General features: G+C 41.1%; 1 protein-coding gene across 3 annotated transcripts; it reads right to left on the bottom strand.

Annotated features, from left to right (window-relative positions):
* Nucleotides 1–1,122: 1,122 nt before the first annotated feature.
* PTGR1 (prostaglandin reductase 1) lies at nucleotides 1,123–18,024 on the bottom strand. Of its 3 annotated transcripts, none has more exons than XM_038125175.1 (11): nucleotides 17,884–18,023; nucleotides 13,415–13,564; nucleotides 12,646–12,752; nucleotides 10,742–10,787; nucleotides 9,957–10,016; nucleotides 8,565–8,732; nucleotides 6,639–6,756; nucleotides 6,364–6,519; nucleotides 3,364–3,469; nucleotides 2,225–2,343; nucleotides 1,123–1,331 (listed from the first exon to the last, which is right to left on the bottom strand). In XM_038125175.1, exons 3-11 carry the CDS (start codon nucleotides 12,749–12,751, stop codon nucleotides 1,221–1,223), a joined length of 990 nt encoding a protein of 329 aa, XP_037981103.1. In that variant the 5' UTR covers nucleotide 12,752; nucleotides 13,415–13,564; nucleotides 17,884–18,023; the 3' UTR covers nucleotides 1,123–1,220. The 3 variants fall into 3 exon arrangements, with proteins under 3 accessions (XP_037981103.1, XP_037981104.1, XP_037981105.1); XM_038125176.1 differs by lacking the exon at nucleotides 17,884–18,023 and adding an exon at nucleotides 13,854–13,975; XM_038125177.1 differs by lacking the exon at nucleotides 9,957–10,016 and having other exon boundaries at nucleotides 17,884–18,024.
* Between the last annotated feature and the right edge of the window lie 3,546 nt (nucleotides 18,025–21,570).

Raw genomic sequence — 21,570 nt, 5'->3', positions numbered from 1 at the left:
TCAAACTGTCAATTCATTCTCCTCAGAAAACACTATAAAGCCACCATAACCTCTTACCCACCTGTGTCAAGGTTCATTATTTCCCCAGTGGCCAGCTGACCTGCATTTCAGGGTGTGTTTTGTTAAGTCCACTCAGCAAGTATAGTCAATGTACATCTTAAGTAAATGATCTCTTTTTGTTGACATACAGAGCATCTAATCCGGGCACTGCAAAGATATTAAGGCTGCTTGGGATCTCTCTTCAAGGATCAGTAATGAAACCTTCAAGGATGAAGAAGTACTCCACAGTGACTAAAACTGGATCACCATCACCTTCAATGCCTGTCTATATCCCATAGTAACAGGTCCTTGTTCTTTTTCAGAACATCTAAGATACCTACAGTTGCTAATCTGTGTGTCTCCTTTGTTTGGCACATTGTGTGTGCTGGACACAGTAGGGCCATCATATTCATCTCACCTTCGAGGAAAGCCAGGGTGAACACTATGGCAAGGTCAGCTCCAAGCTTGGACACCAACAACAAGTTTTTCAAGGATATTAGTAATCTATCCATATCACCTGCACTGAGAACTGCTGGGATAAACAAGTCCCTGTAATATTTTAGCTCCTCTGTGTTAACTGTAAGAAAGTGAAAGAGAGAGTATTCCACAAATAGAACTATAACATAAGCAAAGTATATATTAAGAGATTTATTTTTCCTTTCCATATTCTCAGAATAACTGAGATAGCTACAGTGTTTAATGAATTTTTTTTTAAAAAAGCCAGCTAGAGAAGAAGCTGGAACCCCCAAGTGTTGTTAGCTTAGCCTGCTCTCTGCTCCTCAATATGGGTTAAAAAAATCCCCCTTGCAAAGTTCTGGGCCAAATCAATGGGTAAAAATTAAATGTGCCATCAGTTAGCAAAGCTTTTCAAAGTGATTTTCCTTTCTACAAGCCTGCTCATAGAAAGGTTCAAGGTATTATCAAATCTGTTACAGTTCTGATTTTTAGCAATTTTAAGGCACTTCGTTTTGTGTAGCTCTGGGAAGCAATTCTCAATTTCTTCAGGAGCAAAGCACTTGGAATATACTTAGACTTATTAGCCAAATTATTAACAGAAGTTACCATCAACAAACATCTAGCAAAATGATTGAAACATACTGATCACATGATTTGACAAGTGAATTAAAAGCATTTGACAGAATCACATTCTCCTGTGCCAGTCTTCCAGGAATATCTGATCTTCACACTTTTACAACAGCTTTTCCGAGATTTTCTCCCTTTAACATTCCTATAAAAGCTGTTGGCATGTTCTCAAATCCTTCAGTGACTTGTTCATGGCACTTTACCTTCCCCTGCCAAAAATAAGAAAGAAAATTGCTGAATTTTCATCCACCTAAACAGAATAAATTGCAGCAATATTGAATCCACCTGCAGAATAATTGCAGGTGGGCTCTTGAAGATCTGCTTTTGTTGTAAAACCTTTTACTTGTAGTCATAACAGGAAGTAAAAGTCACTGCTGTAAAAACATACCAGGACAGATTTATTGCTACTTGGTCCCCAAACAATTGACAGGCAGAGGATCATTTACACAAAACCAGGCCTGTCTCTATCCATACAGAAGTATGGAATTGCAAATCCAATGATCAAAACCTGACCCATCCCAAAACCTCATGTTCGCAAAAGCTAGAGCCTCTTAGCCTTTACTGGTCACACTCACAAACTTCTCACTGCCATGAACTCAGTTACTAACTCAGCCTCCATCTAGAAAAATAAAATACAAGAAATTCTCTATTAAATCCCTTTAAAGCCCAGCTCCCAATACTATAAGTTCATTCTTGCCAGTAACTTCAGCACAATACTACAATGGAAATCCTGGCCCATACTACAAATGACTAAATGAGAGATACAGGAATTACTCTAACTATGAAAATCTTCATTATGAGATAAATATTTTTGAATTATTCTGGAAGCATGCTTCTTCAAAGCCTACATGTATTCTGGATTATATCTGAGTCTACAAGCTGATATCACACATCTCAACAAAACAGAAGGGATCAGACATATTTACTAAACATTTAAGTGTCCCCAAGAGTCCCAACGATCAAGGCAGGGAGAAGGAAAGCGTCATGCTAGGACCTTGCCTAAAGAGCAATGACAAGAGACCTCTTGCAGAGATGGACTCTGCAGTGTGAGTACCCCTTACAAACAACTGCCCCTTCCTTCCTTCCTTCCTTCCTTCCTTACCTCCACGACCCACTTCAGCAGGGCCTGCAGACCTTCCTCCCTGCGGTTGTTCCATCGGCTCACAATAAACCCTTCCATTTGAAGCTCCTTGAAAATCATGGGAAGCTGCACATAAGGCCCTGCCAAGAGAAAAGAACTAGCAAGCCACCTGCAATATCAGTTTCATTCAGAGTAAGTCCCAATGCATAAAGTGAGCTTTTAGCCAGTAAAGACCATTGAATCACTTCCTTTCAGCCAGAAGCAACAGATAAATTTTCCAAAGGGAATTTCCGGCACAAAAGATTGAAGATTCATGTACAGATAGTCACCTAGGGAGACAAAGGCCCGATCCCTGAAGCTGTGGAGCTAAACAATTCTGAAAAGAGTTTCATTCAGAAATAAAGTGGCCTCAGCTTCACCTGAGAGACTTAAGTTGAATCTCAAAAATACTGTTTAAACACCTTGTTTGATAGCCTAACAGGCTGTCATGCTCTCTCTAACTCTCAGGACCTAAGTTATAAACTCTAGAAAAACAGTTTCCTCAGTCACAAAAATGTCTGATAGTCTCCTCATTACCAAAAGCCTGTCCCATTTTTATAAAGTGATCTGACAGTTCAAAGCCAGTCAGCTACCAAAGAGAATACAGTCCTCCTATTTCTTTTAGAAGACAAATGTGGAAAATTTAATGCTATTGAAAACGAATATTCATTCAGCTACATTTCTCAGCAGTTTTATTAGTAGCTGAAATCTTACTGGGAAAAAAAAAAACCAACTCAGAAAGCTGCATTATCTAAAAACCTGAGGGAAAACTCATCTTAAAGTACATACTACTGTATAAATGGCATCATGACACCACACCTGACTTCTGCTGATCTATATTTGCGTAGGGCCATGTGGAGTCCTGTTTTAAGTATCTCAGCCACTCCTTCATTCCTAATCAGCTGATGTTCACCAAACAATGTGTCCAAAGGAGGATGAGAGCATGTACACACAAGGAGCATGGTCCCAGTGTCCCACACGTCACAGAGCAGTAGTTAGTTACCCAAATGTATACACATATATACGCTTAAATGGCACAGGGAAGGAAACAGTGGACTGCCGTTATGTATTTCTGCCGTCACCAAAGACAAAATCATTTTAGATACAATAAAGGCCCTCACCTTTCTGAGGCACAGAGTCATTGTACTGAGAGATGGCGCCACAGATTGCAATCCTTCCATATTTCTTCATTTGGTTGATAGCAACACTGGCAAATTCTCCACCCACCTACAAGAACCAGAGCATGTGCAGCATTAGAGACAATTCCATTGTTTAGCACTGACTGCCAAAATCTGACAACACTGCATTGTTGCACCAACAAGTTCAACTGGGGGAAGCAACTTCCACTACCCCAAAGACTTGGTGGCTGCAGAAACCCTTGGATTTACACAGTGCTATGAGGACTCAATCTCACTCTTCTTAAAATTAGTTATGAATGTACATAATTAGTTTTAATTCCAGATCTGCTTCATGAAGCTTGGTTTAGAAGCATCAGGCAGGACTAGCACATAGATCCCTCCTCATAAGGGTGCTAAGAAGCATCAACTCTGCTTTTCCCACACACCAGTCTGCAATTTTACATCTTTACATCATGGTGATGTAAACTTTTAACTTTACGGTTCTGTCATGGTTCAGCGCTGGCGCAAGGCCAGTGCCCCCATGAAAACATACTCTCCCCAGTATCTGCTGTGAGATGTGATCAGAAACAGAGCAAAGCAGGCCTCAACTTGGGAACAAAGGAGAAAAAAACTTCATTAACTTACAACTATAATAAAATGAACACACAGAATTCAAAATGAAAACCTTCCAAACCATTTCTCCTCCCCCCACTCAAATTCCTAAACCAGTACAATGATACAGCCTTGGACTTCCAATCAGATTACTACCCCTCAGATATTCAATTCTCAGTCCATCACCACCCTTCAGGTAATCAACTCTCATTTCATCAAGGAGAGAGGAGTCCCTCTTTTACCATATCATGACCTCTTCCTTCCATGTCCAATGCTCTCACCACTGTGCATGTACCAGAGCTGCTTTTAGGGTTCCTCTTTTTAAGGATGCTTAGGTCAGTTTGAAAAAGTGACAGTCTCTCCAGTTTCGGGACGCTAGTCCCCCCCCAGTTTCACCCCCTGGGGCCGAGGGGTCTTGGAGAACAGAGATCTTCCTCTCAATCTCTGTTCACACCACTCCTTCACTGCCCTCTCTTGGCTCCAAGCCATCGCGTACCCCTAAATGCAATCTCCGCATCACAGGAAAAAAAATGGGTCTGTCCATGGGTATACAAGAAAAGAGTCGAGCCATAGGCCACTCCATCATCTCCTCCCACCTAGGATTCTTCTCAGGGTCTTCCAACATCCTTCACTTGCTCAAGCCTCTGACACACTTGCCCACTTCCCTCAATTTCATTTCCTCCTCTCTTCCCCTTCAGATCCAGGAGGATCAGTATTTGTAAGGTTTTCATCATCCAAGAGAAGGGTTAAAAGCTTGGGCTCTGTCTGCCCAGAACTCCCACAGCCGCTGGGGCCTCTGGCTACATCTTCTTGCCACATCCCCCTCCTTTGGCTGTGCTGCCGCACAGGATATCAAATTTCAAGGTGGCCAAAGCACAGGCACAGTCTCTCTCCCTCTCTATCTCTCTCTCCTAGGAAAGTGGGGGGGGGGTGGGGGGGGTGGGGAGGGGCTGCCCAATGCCTCTCAGTGTTCGTCCACCCTTCCATCCTGCAAGGGCCTGCAGCCCTTGCCCAAGGCTCCGGCCTACCTCCCTCAGGCCTCGTGGCTTTCCCTCCCCCACCCAGCCCGCAGGTGGGCAGGGGACGTCTGTCCTCTCCAAGAGAGAGTGTTCCCCTGGGAGTCCTCTGCTTTTAACTCCTGTGTTCTCAGAGGAGTATCCATATCCTCAATAGCCACACCAGGTGCCAATATTCACATCTGAGCACCTATTGGTTTGACCACTGCCTCTCAAAAACTCACTTCCTTCTCAAACCATGACAGGTTCTCATCTCCAAAATAGGGATGTGCTGTGAAAAGAAGCTTTTAATAGTGAAAAGCTGTGAGAAAATACATGGCTCTGCAGAGCTCTGCACAAAAGTTAGAAGTGAGAATAAAGGAAAAGCACATGACCATAAAACCTGTTTAAGACCTTAGCAGCACAAGACATGAAATTTAGAAGGCTAAGGCAAAGTGGCAGGAGCTCCTGCCACAGTGACAAGCACTTTGCCCTGACACCAAACATTCCTTTCAATTGCCAGAGAAAGGGAAAACACCATGGCCTTCATCCCTGGATTGGCAAAAGCACTTCTGAAAGAAAGACATGCTAAAGAGGTGATGATGGTTTCTTTTAAACCAGGTAGCTAGCCAGGGAGTTCAAGGCCAGTATATCAGCTAATACCCCCGTGACCAGATATTATATTATCAGATATTATATGCTAGCTGTACTAGGAAATCAAAAGAGACAGGGGTAGTTCTTTATCTTGAAAATGAACTGACACAATTTAACTGCATCCATATTGTTAAATTTTCTTAGCCTTCAAAACAAGATGTTCCCATTCAAGCACCTATCAAGAACAGTACATTGTCCCCATTAATTCCAGCTGTATTTGGGAGATGGCAGAAACTTTCTGAGGGCTGCTCCAGTAGGTTTGGCAAGTGGGACTTGCTATTGGTTTGTTTACGGGTACCAATGCAGCCCCCATGACCACATGATGTGGAGCCATCCACACTCACTCCCCTTTCAGCAATAGCAGAGAACTGCCTGTGGTCGAAGGTGGGGCCAGGAACGGACTGGATCAGTTTCATGTTACTGTGACCATCACTTCCCAAAATGTGCCATACTTTTCAGAGAGTGAAGTAAAACCTCTCTCTCCATTTACAAACACTGACAACAATCCAGCTTTGCCTTTTTGATTTTGTTCTTTCTGTTACTGCTCAAGTCAGCTGCAGAAATATGTGTGGGAAGGGAACAGAAAAGCAGTAAGCTCCCACAGAGACCACTGCTTGATTAAATGGATCTCCATATTGAAATCGTGGTGTAGACTTCAATTATATTATTACAATATTGAGTTCCTGCTACAGTTTAAAGAAAATGACAGCTGCTCAAGGCAAGACCTTCTCTCTCAACTTACATTGTCAAAGAAACAGTCATAGCCATCAGGAGAGGCTTTACGCAGTGCTTCATCCAGAGATTTAACAGTCTTGTAATTAAAGGCTTCATCAAAGCCTATTTTTTTCAGATAGGCAACCTTGTCATCTGAGCCAGCACAGCCAACCACTTTGCAACCCTGCAAGGAAAGGAGAAAAACATTCATAAACATCCCCTGACAGCAGAGTCTGACTCTTGTTGTGCTGCTTAACAGCTATGTCTTCTCAGCAGCAAATATGAGCAGTTCAAGCCACTCACCCCAATTTTAGCGAGCTGCCCCACCACAGAGCCCACAGCACCAGCTGCAGCATTAACCAGGACTGTTTCTCCTGGCTTCATCTTGCAGACCTCCAGCAGACCAAAATATGCAGTGAGGCTGCAAAGAAAAGGAAAGAATGTTCAGTGAGGAATAAAAGATGACAGACACACAGACGTGACTTGACCACACTGATCCAAAATACTGTCACCTTCAGAACGAGATAAGGTTTTCCTATATTGTGAAATACAAAACTTAATCCAACCTTCTTAATTTAGCTTTTTCAAAGCCATCCCAGAAAAAAACCCAAAGATACACTGCTGGGAAAGAGATTGTTGAGGCAGAAATCTCTCTAAGGTGAAAACAGCTTTCTTTGTGCTCATTAGTCAGAAGAAGCACAGATAACACTGTGACAACTCAGTTACATACTGGAAGAGACAGTAAATCCAGTGTAGACAGAAGTCGGTTGCCAGTTGGTATCTACTAGATTAAATTATTCTCATCACAAATCAAAGCTGGCAGAAAAAGATAAAAAGGCTGAGAAAAACTTGCTGAACTGATGGGTTTACTGCTCCAGAGGACCACTGTGCTATGGCTACTGGGTGAAACACAGAATCGTTAAGGTTGGAAAAGACCTCCAAGATCACCGCGTCCAACCTTTGATCAATTACCACCTTGTCAACTAAACCTTAGTTCTAAGTCCACATCTAGTTGTTTCTTGAGCACCTTCACAGGGACAGTGAATCCACCACTTCCCTGTTCCAATGCTTGACAATCTCTTCTGTGAAGAAATTCTTCCTGATGTCCAACCTGAACATCCCCTAATGCAGCTTAAGGCCATTTCCTGTTGTCCTGTCACTTGTTACCTGCAAGAAAAGACTCACCCCCATTTGGCTACAACCTCATTCAGGTAGTTGTAGAGAAGAGTAAGGTCTCCTTGAGCCCGTTTTTATCCATGCTAAACAAGACCAGCTCCTTCAGCTGCTTCTCATTAGACTTGTGCTCCAGGTCCTCCATCAGCACTGCTGTCCTTCTCTGGATATGCCCCAGCAACTCAAAGTCTTTCTTGTAGTGAGGGGCCCAAAACTGGACACAGTAGTTCAGGTCTCACCAGTGCATTAGTAATCTGTAGGAACCACTAATGTAGCTCATCAACTGGCCCAGAATCCTACAGAACTCTTCTAATTTCTAAATTCAAACTCAGAGCTTCCCACATGGTCTCAACTGAAAGAGCTAACTGAATTCCTCTCTAAGACATCTAGATGCATGCAAGACACACCTCTTGACTGATGTTAAAATGAAATCTGATAACTTCTCCACCACACACAATTTTACAATCATTTTGAAAGCCTTCTAGATCATTAGGACTGCCTAAGTCCTGATCTCCCATAAAAACTATAGAGAATGAAGTAAGAAATGCAAGCAGATAACTGAGAGATTCCAATAGTACATACAGATTCCAAAGCACTACACTTCTGTCTGCTGCAGTGCAGTTTAAAGAACATCTGTTTTGCTGCATGATATAGCATCTGTCTTTTGCATTTTGGGGTTGATTCTGGAAATACAGTGATAGCAACAGAGCTCAATCAGTAAAAGCAGACTAGTCCAGGTGCCAGTGAAGTTTTGAGACTTTCCACTGAGGTCAACACAGACTGAACTAGATTCTTTCCAGCTCTTCGTGGATCCTCTTTCTGACCTATTACACCTCTTTAAGGAGAGGCACGATAATCTCCAAGGCAAATCTCCTCTGATGTTCAGGATGGGCTAAACTTCATGCTCTAGGGCAAGGGCATCCAGAAACACACCTTTTTTTACCAGCGTGAATAGGCAGTATGCTGGTAGAACAAGAAAAAGGTCAATACAGACAGGAAGAAACCTCCTACACACCAAAATCTAGAGGATAGTTGCCTTTCCATCTCCAAACTTACCCTGGCATGCCAACTGTTCCAAGAGCTAGAGATCTGGGGAGTGATTCTGGCCAATTGGAAGGAAGGAGTTGTAGGTCTTTCCCATCAGAGATAAAATGAGTTCTCCAGCCCCTGCCAGCCACGACAAAGGCCCCCACTGTGAAAGCAGGATTTTTGCTTTCTATAACCCTGTTTAAAAAGTAAAATAAAAAATTAAAAAAAACAAAACAAAACAAAACAAAACAAAAAAAACCACCAACATATCCTGTTAGAAACAAATCAATACTGGCTCTTCCATTCTTCCTCTGATTCAGAAAAGAAATATTTCACATCATGATTTTTAACCCATACCTGCTGATGCTGTAGGTGTCAAGTGTCTTTCCTGAAATGTTTAAACCTCTTATCATGAGAGAAATACTGGCAAGATGATTTTAGATTCAGCCCTGCCCACAATAAACTAAATTTTCACACACAAGTGCCAATTGTTTCTTTGACTAGCACCAGTTTGGTTTGAGATCAGACCAGGCTTCTGTGAGTTAGAATGCAGGAAAGAAGACATTGGGATTAAAGCATGGAACAGCAAGGAGTTGCTAATAGGCTGTCTATTCTCAGACAACCTGCACCACATCTAAAAAACGAAGATCCTGAAGATGGAACCTCTTGGGGTAATGAAAATAGATAAAAAGCAGTATCTAAAATCCATATCAGCCAAATGAAAATTCCACTTTCTTAGCTCAACAAGAAAACTGTGCTGGAAAGGGGTAGATAAGCAGCTTAGAATTATTAGAAACATTTGACCTTCTGTTCATCAGACTTGGTTGTTAATTTATCCCAGCCCTCAATGTTTCTGCTGAGAAATGCCAGAGTCAAAGGCCGCAGATGTTCCTAGGCAGCAACTTACAGGCAGCACAGCAGGAACAAGCCGACAGAGGGAAACATTTGTGCAGCTACATTACCACAAGCTTGGGAAAAGGATGGATTTAAGGTTGTATAACCCTTTGGCTCGAGCTATATCTTTGGTGATGCTGAGATAGTTTCAGCTGGAGTAGATAGCATGGACGGTTGCAGCTACTAGCACATCAGATTTTAAAAAGTGAAGTTCAAAACGTGTGCCAAGTACAATGATTGGTCTTTTATACTTGTTAAAATTGCCTTTTAAGACAAAAAAAAATTGCCTTTTTTATCACCAGAAACAATGTACAAATTTTGTCATGGGTCTATATGCTCTCCAGAAAGGCAAAAGAGATTCTTAGAGGAAAAACACATTTAACAACTTACAGGTAAGAACGTCAGTAGCAGAAGTATGTAGACACAAGTCAAGGATGGGTAACATAGGCTGCAGATGTCTGGAGTGTGAGCACATTCCTGCTGTGATCTGCCATGCACATTGATAACAGGAACTGAAGGTCTTACCTGGCAACCTGCGTGCCTATCATTATGTCGCCTTCCTTCATGTCTCTTTTACTGTAAGGTCTGCAACACAGGCAAACACAGCTTACTGCGTGCAACTTCAATAACATTTCAGACACCCTAGGAAGCAGTAGCAACTGTTTGACCCAGAAAGAGAGTATCTGTTGTTGACAGACAACAATTAGTTTGTCATTGTAATAGCATAACAGGATGCTTTCCAGAGCCAGCTACTTCGGCATCCTGGGCAGGATTGCTGGCAGGATGATAGCATTAATCTTCCCAGCATGGTCCACCACTATAAGAAGCCTGAGACCCAGAGAAATCCAGAAACTGAAACCCAGAAACTATCTCTGAATTTAGTGTCCAGAATGCCTCTTCAAACTCCCAATCTCCCTGTGCTTCAACTACCCCCTGTTGGGTATACCAGCAATGTCCAACTTAAAATGTGTGTCCTTAAGTACAAGTTTGCTAACTTAAATTAAGCGGGAACTGCTACGAGCCTGCAGTCTCATTTGAGTACGTTGCATTTCAGTTGAAGACATGACAAGGAACAGCAGCTGATTCCAAGAAAAGTCTAGGGCAGCAGAAATGTTACCCCAATGTCTAGCTAAATCTGGCACAGCTCCATATATTGAGTCTTGTAATTCATGTACATTTTTTAAAAAGTACACAAAGGCACTGGGACACCGACAACAGCACTGGGTGTTGCCCACTGTTGTTTTGAGGTTTAAATGGCAATTCAAATGAGGCGCTTTAGCCAGAAATTCAGAAAGGACAAAAAGGTATACCTCATGTAAGGATCAACACTGAGAAACACTGATTCAAGCAGCAACTCTGCAACAAAAGACAAAGAAAATTTCTGGATATTAACAGTGCAGTAGAGCAGTGTTTCCACAAGGCAGTCTTTCAGCTAAATTGATATGAACTCCTGACAGCTCAAAATCCCATATCTCATCTTTGTTTAGGAAAAACCAAACAGAAACAACTACAACATTCTTTAGTTTTCGGTTATTGGTATGCTGTTGAAAATTTCCCCAGTGTAGCTTTAGCAAACACTCTTATTTTCAACCTTGCAATTTTGCATGTGTCTCTGATCTCTACAGAACAGTCAAGCAGCCAGAATTCATAAAGGAGATTCTCATTTAATTTCGATGTATTTAAAATGTCATCCTGTGATTCAGCCAGAAGAGGGTGGCACAGGTCAAATACAAACTAATTGGGTGCCTTAAACAGAAGGCATTAAAATAGCCTAATCCACTTTACTGTCTCTAACAACACTAGTTCTTGGGAAAGACATTGTTAAACACGTTTTAAACTTCTCATTTACACAGCACTTTTAGCGGTTCATCTCCACCTACTAATATTTTTCACTGACTATGCTGCAGCGGTCTAGCTGGAAATGTACTCAGATATAAGTACCTTCCCATTACTCGAGAGTGAGCAGAAAAGCCATGTAACATAGCAAGGAAGGCCATCACCTTCAAAAGCATCATTGTAGTGTGAACTTATGCTTCTTTTTGCTTTAGGGACTAAAATATGAAGGAAAAAAATACTCCATGTTCTTAAATACCCACACACATGAAATTTTTAAGTGTATATGTAAATGTAAGAAATCCATTTTCAAACATATAAGTTGTAAACACAATTGGTACTTTAATATGCTTCTGCACAATTCCTTCTACACACCTTTTAAAGTGTGGCAAATTTTGTAAATGACAACTGGTGGGATGAGTCTCAAGAAAATACAGTACCAATGTCCATGTGAAACCAAAAGTCAAAGTTCATTCTTTTTCAACAGCTCTTGCGATTGATATGATGATAAGTTATCATATTCCTTAATCTTTTCAAAACAGAGAAACACAGGAATAAAAATTGCCTTTTTGTTTTCTATTTATATTCAACCTCTCTTCTTGTTGCAACAGATCAAGTAAGATAAGGAATGCCAAAAAAACCCAGATTTTGAATGCAGGCAGAAATCTTACCATCTTTCTTGAAATAAAAGATCAACCCTCACTGACTCCAGCCCCGAGGTCTTTTCAGCTGCGGGCTCATTCCCAGTGCAGTCACTCTGCTCTCTCCCCTAACACTATCCTCAATATTTTCTCTGTCAGCATGAAAAACTCCACTGAAAACCAACTCTTATAGAGTATCATGTTCTCCATCTTTTTCCAAAGGATTTTGAAAACTAAAGTAGATAAAAATATTTTACTAGTAAAACATGTTAGCAACTTAATACAGTCACTTCATTGGTTCTGAGTCACAGTCCACTTCTCTCTTTCTGCATTAAATAAATTCTCTTCTCCTTGTGGTTGTTGGTTTTGAGGCCACATCTCTTCTTCATGGTGATTTTCTCCATTTGCAAACACATTCGAGTGCCTTTGTCATCAGGCAGCAAGTGTGATTAGGTAGCAGAAACTGTGAAAGATAGGCCCCAATTGCTGTGTAATGGACTTAGAATTCAATCATTGTTTCTAAGGGCCTTATCAGAAGGCAAGGTGTCTTTGAAACCACCAACCCCATCATACTTCTTCAGCAATCGTCTTTCTCCCTTAAGGTGCATGGCTTGTGACAAGCCAGCAATTTTTGAAATTCCAAAGAGAAAGTACCATGCAGTTTTATAGATCCGCAGCCACACATCAGCAATCTTATAAACTCCAGAAAAATTAGTAGTAACAAGTAGCACTCTGCTCACCTCCATCCTTTAGATTTGGTAGCTCTATCTCTTTCAGGTCAAAGTCACTGGTTTTGGGAAAACCATCAAAATGCTTCTTTAGAGCCCATGCCTTGGCAATCACCATCCTGTGTACAAACACAGACAAAGCACACCTGTCAAAGCGACGCCCAACAGTGCTGGGTTGCTCACGGGTCTGGTTTAGATTTCATCAGGCATAACACCTATCCCAATAATGTGCCATCACACAAGAAAGCCTCTGCTTGTCTCTGTGGTAATATCACCAGGTTAAGAAAATGTCAGAAAAGTCCCCTTATTGCATTAGCAACCCAGATCTTCCTCTGATCTGTCAGACCTCTCTGCCTGCTGGCAGCAAGTCCTCATGTGGGAAGTCATCCCAGCAAAACGTAGAAGTCCCACTTTAGAGATACTAAAGAAGGAAAATCTACTATTTCTAGGAGGAAAAAAAAATCCCTTTAGAAAATAAAATTAAAAACTTCTTTCTATTGCCCCCATTACCCATTAACCTAAACTTTTACAAGCTTGAACCAAAGTGCAAATGAGAAAAACAAAGCTAAGCAAGATCTCTTTCTGTGATATTCATCATATTGAAAGAAAACGCTTCTCCAGTTGCAAAGCTTAGAGCGTGGAAATGGGAGCACATTGCCACCAATATTTTCCATACAAGACAGAAACAAACAAATTATTTGCATAAACTCTATCCTCACAGGTCCTTTTCCCTTTTTACACCCAAGTGAATCAACAAGAACAAAAAAAGAGAATCTTATACTTAGAGCAGGCAGGCGAAAACTGCGTCTTCGGCTGACAAGTCAATAACCTTCTGTGTCCACTCAGTCACTAGCTGGACTCCTCCAGTCACACACACTTATAAAAGGTGAAAATGTCTGCTGTCGGTAGGTACCGCCCTCAGTACACTTCCCTAGAAGTAAGTAAACATAGCAAAAGGCACACCCACTGTGATTCACCTTCTTCCCATTAGGATTTGAGATCAACCCTTCAAACCCCCCCCCAGTTCAATGCCCAGCCAGCTGCACAGGCACGTTGTCAAGCATGCAATGCTAAATGCGTAAACCCGTGGTTCTAGAACCCACAAAATACTGCAGTCAGGAGACAGGACTCTCCGCAACAACAGGAGTTTCTTCATATTATATTTTACCCATCCAGCCCTGAAACTCTAAATTTAGAGTTCTACTTCTGTGCAGAAATACCTAATTAAAAATTAATGTCCATTTCATTGCTCAATTAATACTTTAACACAGCAAACACGTTCGCCACTCATTGTGCGTGCCCTGACATGTTCCCTGTTCTCAGCACAAGGAGAGCTTGCGTGGCTAAGCCTTTATCTACCAGCCACGTTAAGAAACAATAGCAAATTCTGGCATTTTGCCCCAACTATGTTGCAATGAGGTATGTAGCAAGGGAGAAAACTCTGCGCAAGGGACTGTCTTCAGCTTTTGTTCTTTTTGAAGAATATTTGACAATGTGAAGGGTGAAAAGTGTAAAGAAACCAATATATAGTGTTCAACTACAAAACCCATGAAGACAAAAGTGTTAATTAGTACCAAGGACCTGAGGAAAAGGAAAGCAAAATGTGTTTAAAGATGCACACGCAAGCATCAGGGAGAACAGGGCAAGCTCTCCACTATTTAGATAAAAGAGTGTCACCAAATCCAGAAACTAATCAACACTCGACAGCTTTCCATGATGAAACAGCGATATCGCGTGCTCCACAATGACAAACAAACACAACGCAAGTGAAGGTTTCCTGCTTCAGAAGTGTGTGCTGGGGAAATCACCTTTCACAAAATGAAGTATCATTAAAATCGAAGCATCCCACAGTAGGTAAGGGTGCCAGAATTTGTATCTGCTGCTTTATGTATTTGCTTTGGTATCAACAGTGCCTGGCTGTAACAAAAGATACCATGCCACTGCAGCAACAGCAAAGCAAAGCGAGAAAGCATGTTTACAGGAGGAAAAGGTTAGTTCAGAAAAACACAAAACTTATCCCACTCATTAGCTTACACTCACAGGCATTGAGAGAGATTTGTCCCACCTGTGTGCCCTGCACTTAGATAGGTACCCAAGTGCTCCAGCCAGGAATGACCAGGGACAAAGGGATGCTGGCTAGGCTGGCAGCCATTCACTGATGCGCCATTTGTATCCCTGGGGAGCCAACAGTGATTCAGAAATGCTTTGTCTTCCACCCTGTCACATGTTTGTGAATCATCAATACTGACTCCCTGCTTTTTGTCTCTTTTGTCTATATGCCTCCAAGGCACCAGCACCAGCCCTGTTCTTTACTTTCCCACTATCCTATCTTAGTAGCTTGAGTCTTCACGCTGAGTACAGAACGATCTGCAAATCTACCTGCCATCAGTACTGGCCATTTCTGTCTTTCTTCTGTTGTTTCTTCGGGTGCTTCCACTCTCAGATGTCCTATTCAGACGCAGCCTCACCTTCCTATCAAACATCTCTACTTTTTGGAATACACGGGTTTTTTTCTGTAGAGCAATGATCCTGCTTAGGAACACTATTGAAACACTAATTTCACTAAACCGTTTTTTATTATATTTAGGCCCAATTTTGGAAACAGGACAAATTTTCTGTCTACTATTTCACTTTTTTTTCGACTGAAATCACATCATTATAGCCACTTCAAGGCTAGGAGACTTTCCTGTAGGTCGTAAAACAAAAAAAACCCAAACCAAACAGAAAACAATACAGACACATGCTTGATTAATGGATCCACAAACTAATTTCCAGGTTAACAAACCAAGATGATTTTGTATGTTTAGATATAAAATCATAAGAAGTGTTAAGGACTACATTGCTCAAGCAAGCATATAAAATAACTCCAAAGGATAAACAGCAGTGATACAACATTTGTGGGTTCCAACAAAATTTTACTAGACTAAGTATGTCATAGCCACAATCTCAGTTCCAAGAACAGTAACCTGCTCTTGTAAACTGTAATACTACTTTGTTTTCAATGTCAGTAGGTTTGAATAATACATTTCTTTTGACAGTTAATTATATCTTAGTTAACCATGAGTTTTGTGATTTTGTAATGAACTACATTTAATTAGTTAAAAAAGTTTGACTGTGATTTTAGTTGATTGTGATTTAGATCTGTGTTGGCGGAATGTCAGTAGAAAACCCTGAGAAATGACCTCACTGTAACTGTAGGAAGGAACTCCATAGACCCATACCACTTAGAGAACCTAATCAATAGTTGAAGAACAGATTTCAATAAAGAATTATTCAATGGTTATCAAATAACTAGAGATCAATTAGAAGTCATAGGACAAGAAAGATAAGGAGTCAAAGGTCTATACATCCCAGAAAACTTGATTAACACATTACAGGTGCAGTAAGGGAGCCACTTCATAGCTGAGTACACCCCAGCAAACTTAATCAATAGGAATTGTCTAACCAAGACAGTAAATTTAATAAAGCTCTGTTTAGCTGGATAAAACTTGGGTTATCATTAAACAAAGACAGATTAAATGTTCTGGAAGTACTTAAAGAAACAAAACACAAATACCATGATGCAATAAATTAGGCAGATTTTTCGAAGTGTCTATAAAAAATCCTGTATGTTGTAGTGTATATGAATGCCTGAAAATTGTTGTTTCTTTGAACATGTCTCTGCAAATGAATTCCCAATGTTCCAAAGTTTGACTCAAAATTGTTACTAGGAATGTTCTTCTAACAGCTTTTTGTTGGTAGATTCAAAACTCTTTGTTTCACTTCTGTGTGTTTTCTGTATAAAGTGTTTCACAGACCATTTTAATCACTACAGTAAAGAGACTGCTATGATAACTATAGAACGAACAGCCCAGAGAGTGTTAAGAAGACGCCTTTAAAAATAAGGCGATGCGTTTCTGCTTGATTTTCTTACAAAAGAACCATCAAAGCCTTTGCTGAAACTGAAGTCCAAGACAGCATGTATTCCGATGTCCTTGAAACTCTCCTTGCCCTGTGGTCTAGCCCATCAAGTTATCAATAAAGAGTGTCAAGGAAAGAAGTAATGGATTGGGAAGTCTTGGCTTTTTGCACTAACAATATATGTAACAAAGCAAGGATCCCACCTGTGTTGAGACACTGGAATTGCTGCAAACTGCAGCAGAGCTGAAAGTGAAAGCAAAGCACCTTCACACAGGTAATCATAGCTCAGTCCCCAAAATCAGCATGAGTAAGGAGGTTCACAATTCAGGAAAAAATGCAAGAGAAGAATGAAGAGGTGAAAACTGGAGTACTTCATACATACTACCAACTAGAAAAGAGGCAGACAAGTCTGAGAAAATTGAAATCATTTCAATAGACTGAAGAGCTAATGGTGATACCCAAAATCAGGGAAGCATTACATTAAAGCAGAAAAGCAGTAAAGCTTTCAAGACAGCATGAGTCGAATCAGCAAAGTTTACCTTTCTTAAGTAACCTCAGCTGTTATTCCTGATTGGTGTGGTATGGTTTCCTAGCCTGGACTTGCCCAAATCTAACCTTGAGGACAAAATCCTTTTAGAAACCTGTCAGTTACATGAGTTCAATTAAAATTTTGGGTTAGCTTAACAGCTCATCTTCCTGACAGTCACTATTTGCAGATATAATTGCGGTACTTTTCCTTTTATCTCCATTCTGAAGCAGTTACAAGAAAAGAGTGTGATTAAAAGCTGAGTAAAGTATATCTCAGACATAATTAGTTTGTAGATTGGTTCTGAGGAGAAATTCACCCATCACCACAATAGCAAAGTTTTTCTGGTAATCATCAACTTATCTATTTTCTTCCCCCAGATCTACTTTATTATTCTTCTGCAGCATTTAAAAACGAAGTGCCATAAGGGATAAAAACCCTAAAAAAGAAAAACAAAAACAACCCACAAAATGCCACCCAAACTAACATAAAAGGACTTCTTGGCAGTAGATACTGGCAAGGGAACAACAATCCAGAGGCTACCTCAGGACTTCCCATACACATGCAAGCATGCAAGGATTACCAATTACCAGGGCATGAATATGGCCTTAAATCCTATGTTCTTACAAGCTTTAGCAAAAACTACCTGTTCTTCCCCTCTGGCTTAGTTCTTACAATAGTTTTTCAATTGCATTTTTTTTCCCTGTGGTAAGAACAAGTAAAGGCAAACCACTCCCATGCTACTTTTGGCAGGGACCTTACTACAAATATCCACGCAAGCATGACACTGCATTATGAAACAATAAAGCTGCAACTACACTTACTTATGCAATACTATCAAATCTTGGAAGAAGGTCAAAGATTGAAGGCCACTAGTTTTCACTCTGCTAAATGAGTGAAATCTGCTGTGCCACCCCGTACTTTGTTATCAGGTTGCAATTCCAACAGAGGTTCGAAGGAGCAAGTTCAGACGAGGAAGTCAACAGCAAGTCAGACGAGGAAAAGGGAAGTCAACATCATCACAGAAATAGGTCAGCTGCATTCAGCTCCCCAGAAACTGCACATGAAATAAGACCTTATCACTCTCTACAGCTATCTGAAAGGAGGCTGTAGGCAGTGGGGGGCCAGTCTCCAAGTAATAGGCGACGAGATGAGAGGAAATAAGCTTAAGCTGAGCCAAGGGAGATTTAATGTAGGTGCTATGAAAATACTGTTCACAGAAAGGGCTGTAAAGCATTGGAACATGCTGTCCAGGGAACCGGTGGACTCACCATACCTAGAAGTGTTCAAAAAATATGTAGATATGGCACTTGAGGACATGCCTACTACATGGACAAACTACATTCATTTACTGGTGAACATGGTGGTGCTAGGTTGGACTTGATGATCTTCAAGGCCTTTTTCCAACTTCAGCAGTTCTATGGTTCTGTGGGGCGCAGCAGTTGATGTGGGCTAACAAAAAAAGCTGAAGCTACTTAAAGGGCCAGCTGTGCTTTCCCAGTCATTGCATAGCACCCTAAACTTCTTTTAGGCACTTTTTTTACTTCTGCTTTACTTAAATGTTGATACAGGACAAACACATGTTGTAACATCAGTAAATGCAAAATTTTCTCAAAGCTGTAGAAACATCCTATAGCCCAGTTTCACTTCCTAGATTTGCAGCAACAGGCCTGTCACTGCCCCACAGAGAGAAATGTTTAATCTGCTTGATTTTACAGCTGCCAAATAAAACTTAGAGTATTTAGAACCATAAATTTCTACAAACGTTAAACATCCCCTTGCAGTGTACACATCTCTTGAAGCATAGTGAGTAAGTGAAGTCGCAAGGCAAGTGACAAACTTCAAGCTGGTGCTTTCAAGCCCCAGCGACCTCTCTGAAGCCCCCTCCTGGATTTCTGTAGTATAACAAGGGTAGTTTCATCGTTGAACAAGTTCCTGCTTGTAACATGCACAACCAATTTCTCTCTCAAAATGGAAACTCGCTGCTCAAGCCCGCTTAGCATATATATACATCTGATCTGGTATCTCTTACCCGTTATCTTGTAGTATTAAGGAGACTGACATATGAAAAATTAAAAGAACATGAGGAAAAAAAAGAAGAGGGATGTCAATGAGAGTCCAAGGAAACAAATTTTAAGAGTGGAAGCACAGATCAGATTGCACACAGACATGTGAGGCTGTATTACTTTTGAAAGATAAAGATTTCACAATGTCTTTAGGCAACCTGTTCTAATATCTGACCTTGACATGGTTTGGCAGGAGGAAATCTCAGGACTCTCCATGTGCCATTGGAAAACACTGTTTAGCAAACAACAGTTATAATCTCTTACCATGCATTCCCCTCAAATGAGGTGGGTTCCATCCTCTTAATACTATCCTGCTAAGCAGCTAAAGATGGCAGCAGAAACAATAGCTTTTGTTTCTGGATACTGAACAAAGCCATTTCTCTCTTGGTTTTCCTTCATCATCTTGGTGACTCTACACTGGATTTGTTCATGTGTATCAGGGACTTTCTTCTACTAGGGAACAGAGAATGCTGGATGCAGCTGGATCCGAGTTCAGGGTAGTGGGGAAAGATTGTGCTCTCCCAGGTCATGACTGTCTAGGTCTTTCATAAGGATATCAAAAATTATGGCTAGTAATAGGCTGCCAACTGGACTTTGTCCTGTGGGGACAATCCTCCAATTCAGAGACAAGTTTAACTCACCAATTTGTCTCTGAGGTAGGGCTAGATGAACACTCACATTTACAGACCATAAGAAATATCAGTCAGAGCTCACACCCATGACCAGTGTTGATCAGCAGCAAGAGGCAAATCTGTCAGGAGTCACATGTCAGGATGGCTTCTTTATCATGACACTGGGACTCCTAGGATGGCATTTTTCACACATGCAATCCTACCACTAGACCTTCACTTATAGTGGGAACCACTTTGCTGCTCCAGTTCTCATTCTGCTGTCCACCCACTCTAAGGGTGTGGAAAGAGAGGTGGATTGCCATTAAAGACTGAGGCAAAAAAGTTGTTGAGTACCTCAGCCTTCTCATCCATTGCTACCCATTTGCCAGCTTAGCATTTCCCACAGTGGTATGTGTGTGTATGCTTTCTTTGACCTCTCCTGTTAAAGTAACAGGCCTGTAGACACCCTTCTTGTTATTCTTCACACTCCTTGTCAAGTTCAGCTCCAGATGACCCCTGGCCTTCCTCAGCCCATCCCTACACAATCAGACTCCCTATACTCTTCCCAGATACCCATCCCTGTTTCTACTGCCTCTACATGTCCTTCTTGCCTTTTTGTTTGACTCACTCATGCCGATTTCTTGCCTTCCTTACCCAGTTTCTTGTGACTGGGGATGACTAGCTCTTATGCTCTATGGAAGGTGTCCTTAAAAATCTGTCACCTCTTGTCCAAAAGGACAGTTTCACAGAGGATTCTACTGACTAGCTCCTTGAACAGCTGGAATTTTACTTCCTGGAAGTTCAATAAAGTTATTATAACAATAACAAAACCACTCCTGGATGGCCACCTGCTAAAAATATATTTTTCTTCCTCAAACCATGTGTTATATTCATTCCAATGTGCTAAATGCATGTTAAATAGCTACAACTGGATTTTATATTTCTTAAGCCTTACAACATCAAAGTTATTACAGATCTACTTAAGAACTTATTTCTTAATATTTAAGCAAGTATTTTTCTTTCCCATGTCATATGTAAATAGGGAACAAACCTGGCTGTCTTTATAGGATAAAGCCTCTCACATCAGAACTAATTCTGCTTTATTTCCACTCCCTTATTTCAGGCTGTGGTTAATCTGGATGGAAAAGGAGCAGCTGGAGCAGGTACAGTACTAGCTCCCCAGATGCCTGCTCCATCAACCACACAATGAGAATGACTTTGGCCATTTGAAGAACAACCAGGTGCTTCCTTCAGTAGCAGTCCAAGCAGCCACCTGTAACAGGAACCCTCTGGCAGGCAAGAAACACTCAAGCATGTTTGCCACAGCAGGCAGATTCAAAAACAATTTGGGAACATTTTCAGTTTGCCAAATAAAGAGTGGGCTGCATAGTTACTCAGTATCAATCTGATTATTGTCCAAATTCAAAATAATTTTTCCCAGTATAGGTTCCAGATGTAAGCAAGTAAACTGCAGATAAGGGACCATCAAGTACTTCTGGCTACAGTACTTCCAGCAGCAGTGCTGTCACACTAATGCCTTAAACAGCTGCATCCAATATAATTTCTGAAGCAAGCAAATACACTATATTTTTTTCCCTAATGTAATGTAGACCTGCAGTCTGAATTATTTCAAATTACTGAAATAACATCAAACTCAGTAGTCCAGGACACCAAATTTTACAGCAGACCTCAGCAGTAACACTGTCCAGCTGACAGCCTGAGCCTGCCTGCAAAGTCATGGTCTATTTACACAGCACGACAAAAGCAGGCTCAGGAATGAGTAAATGCATCCAGCCGACTTTGCCTTCCTGCTTTGACCAGTGCAGCAACAAAC

The sequence above is a fragment of the Motacilla alba genome, chromosome Z (assembly GCF_015832195.1).
Source record: "Motacilla alba alba isolate MOTALB_02 chromosome Z, Motacilla_alba_V1.0_pri, whole genome shotgun sequence".
Classification (NCBI taxonomy): domain Eukaryota; kingdom Metazoa; phylum Chordata; class Aves; order Passeriformes; family Motacillidae; genus Motacilla; species Motacilla alba.
This window is presented reverse-complemented; position numbering and strand designations above follow the sequence as displayed.

Coding starts and splice junctions, on each gene's coding strand:
- PTGR1 (XM_038125175.1), bottom strand. CDS start 12,751: ATGGTGATTGCCAAGGCATGGGCTCTAAAGAAGCATTTTGATGGTTTT. Junction 10,017..10,741: donor AGTGTTGATCCTTACATGAG/GTATACCTTTTT, acceptor CCTGTGTTGCAG/ACCTTACAGTAAAAGAGACA. Junction 6,520..6,638: donor GGCAGCTCGCTAAAATTGGG/GTGAGTGGCTTG, acceptor CTTTCCTTGCAG/GGTTGCAAAGTGGTTGGCTG.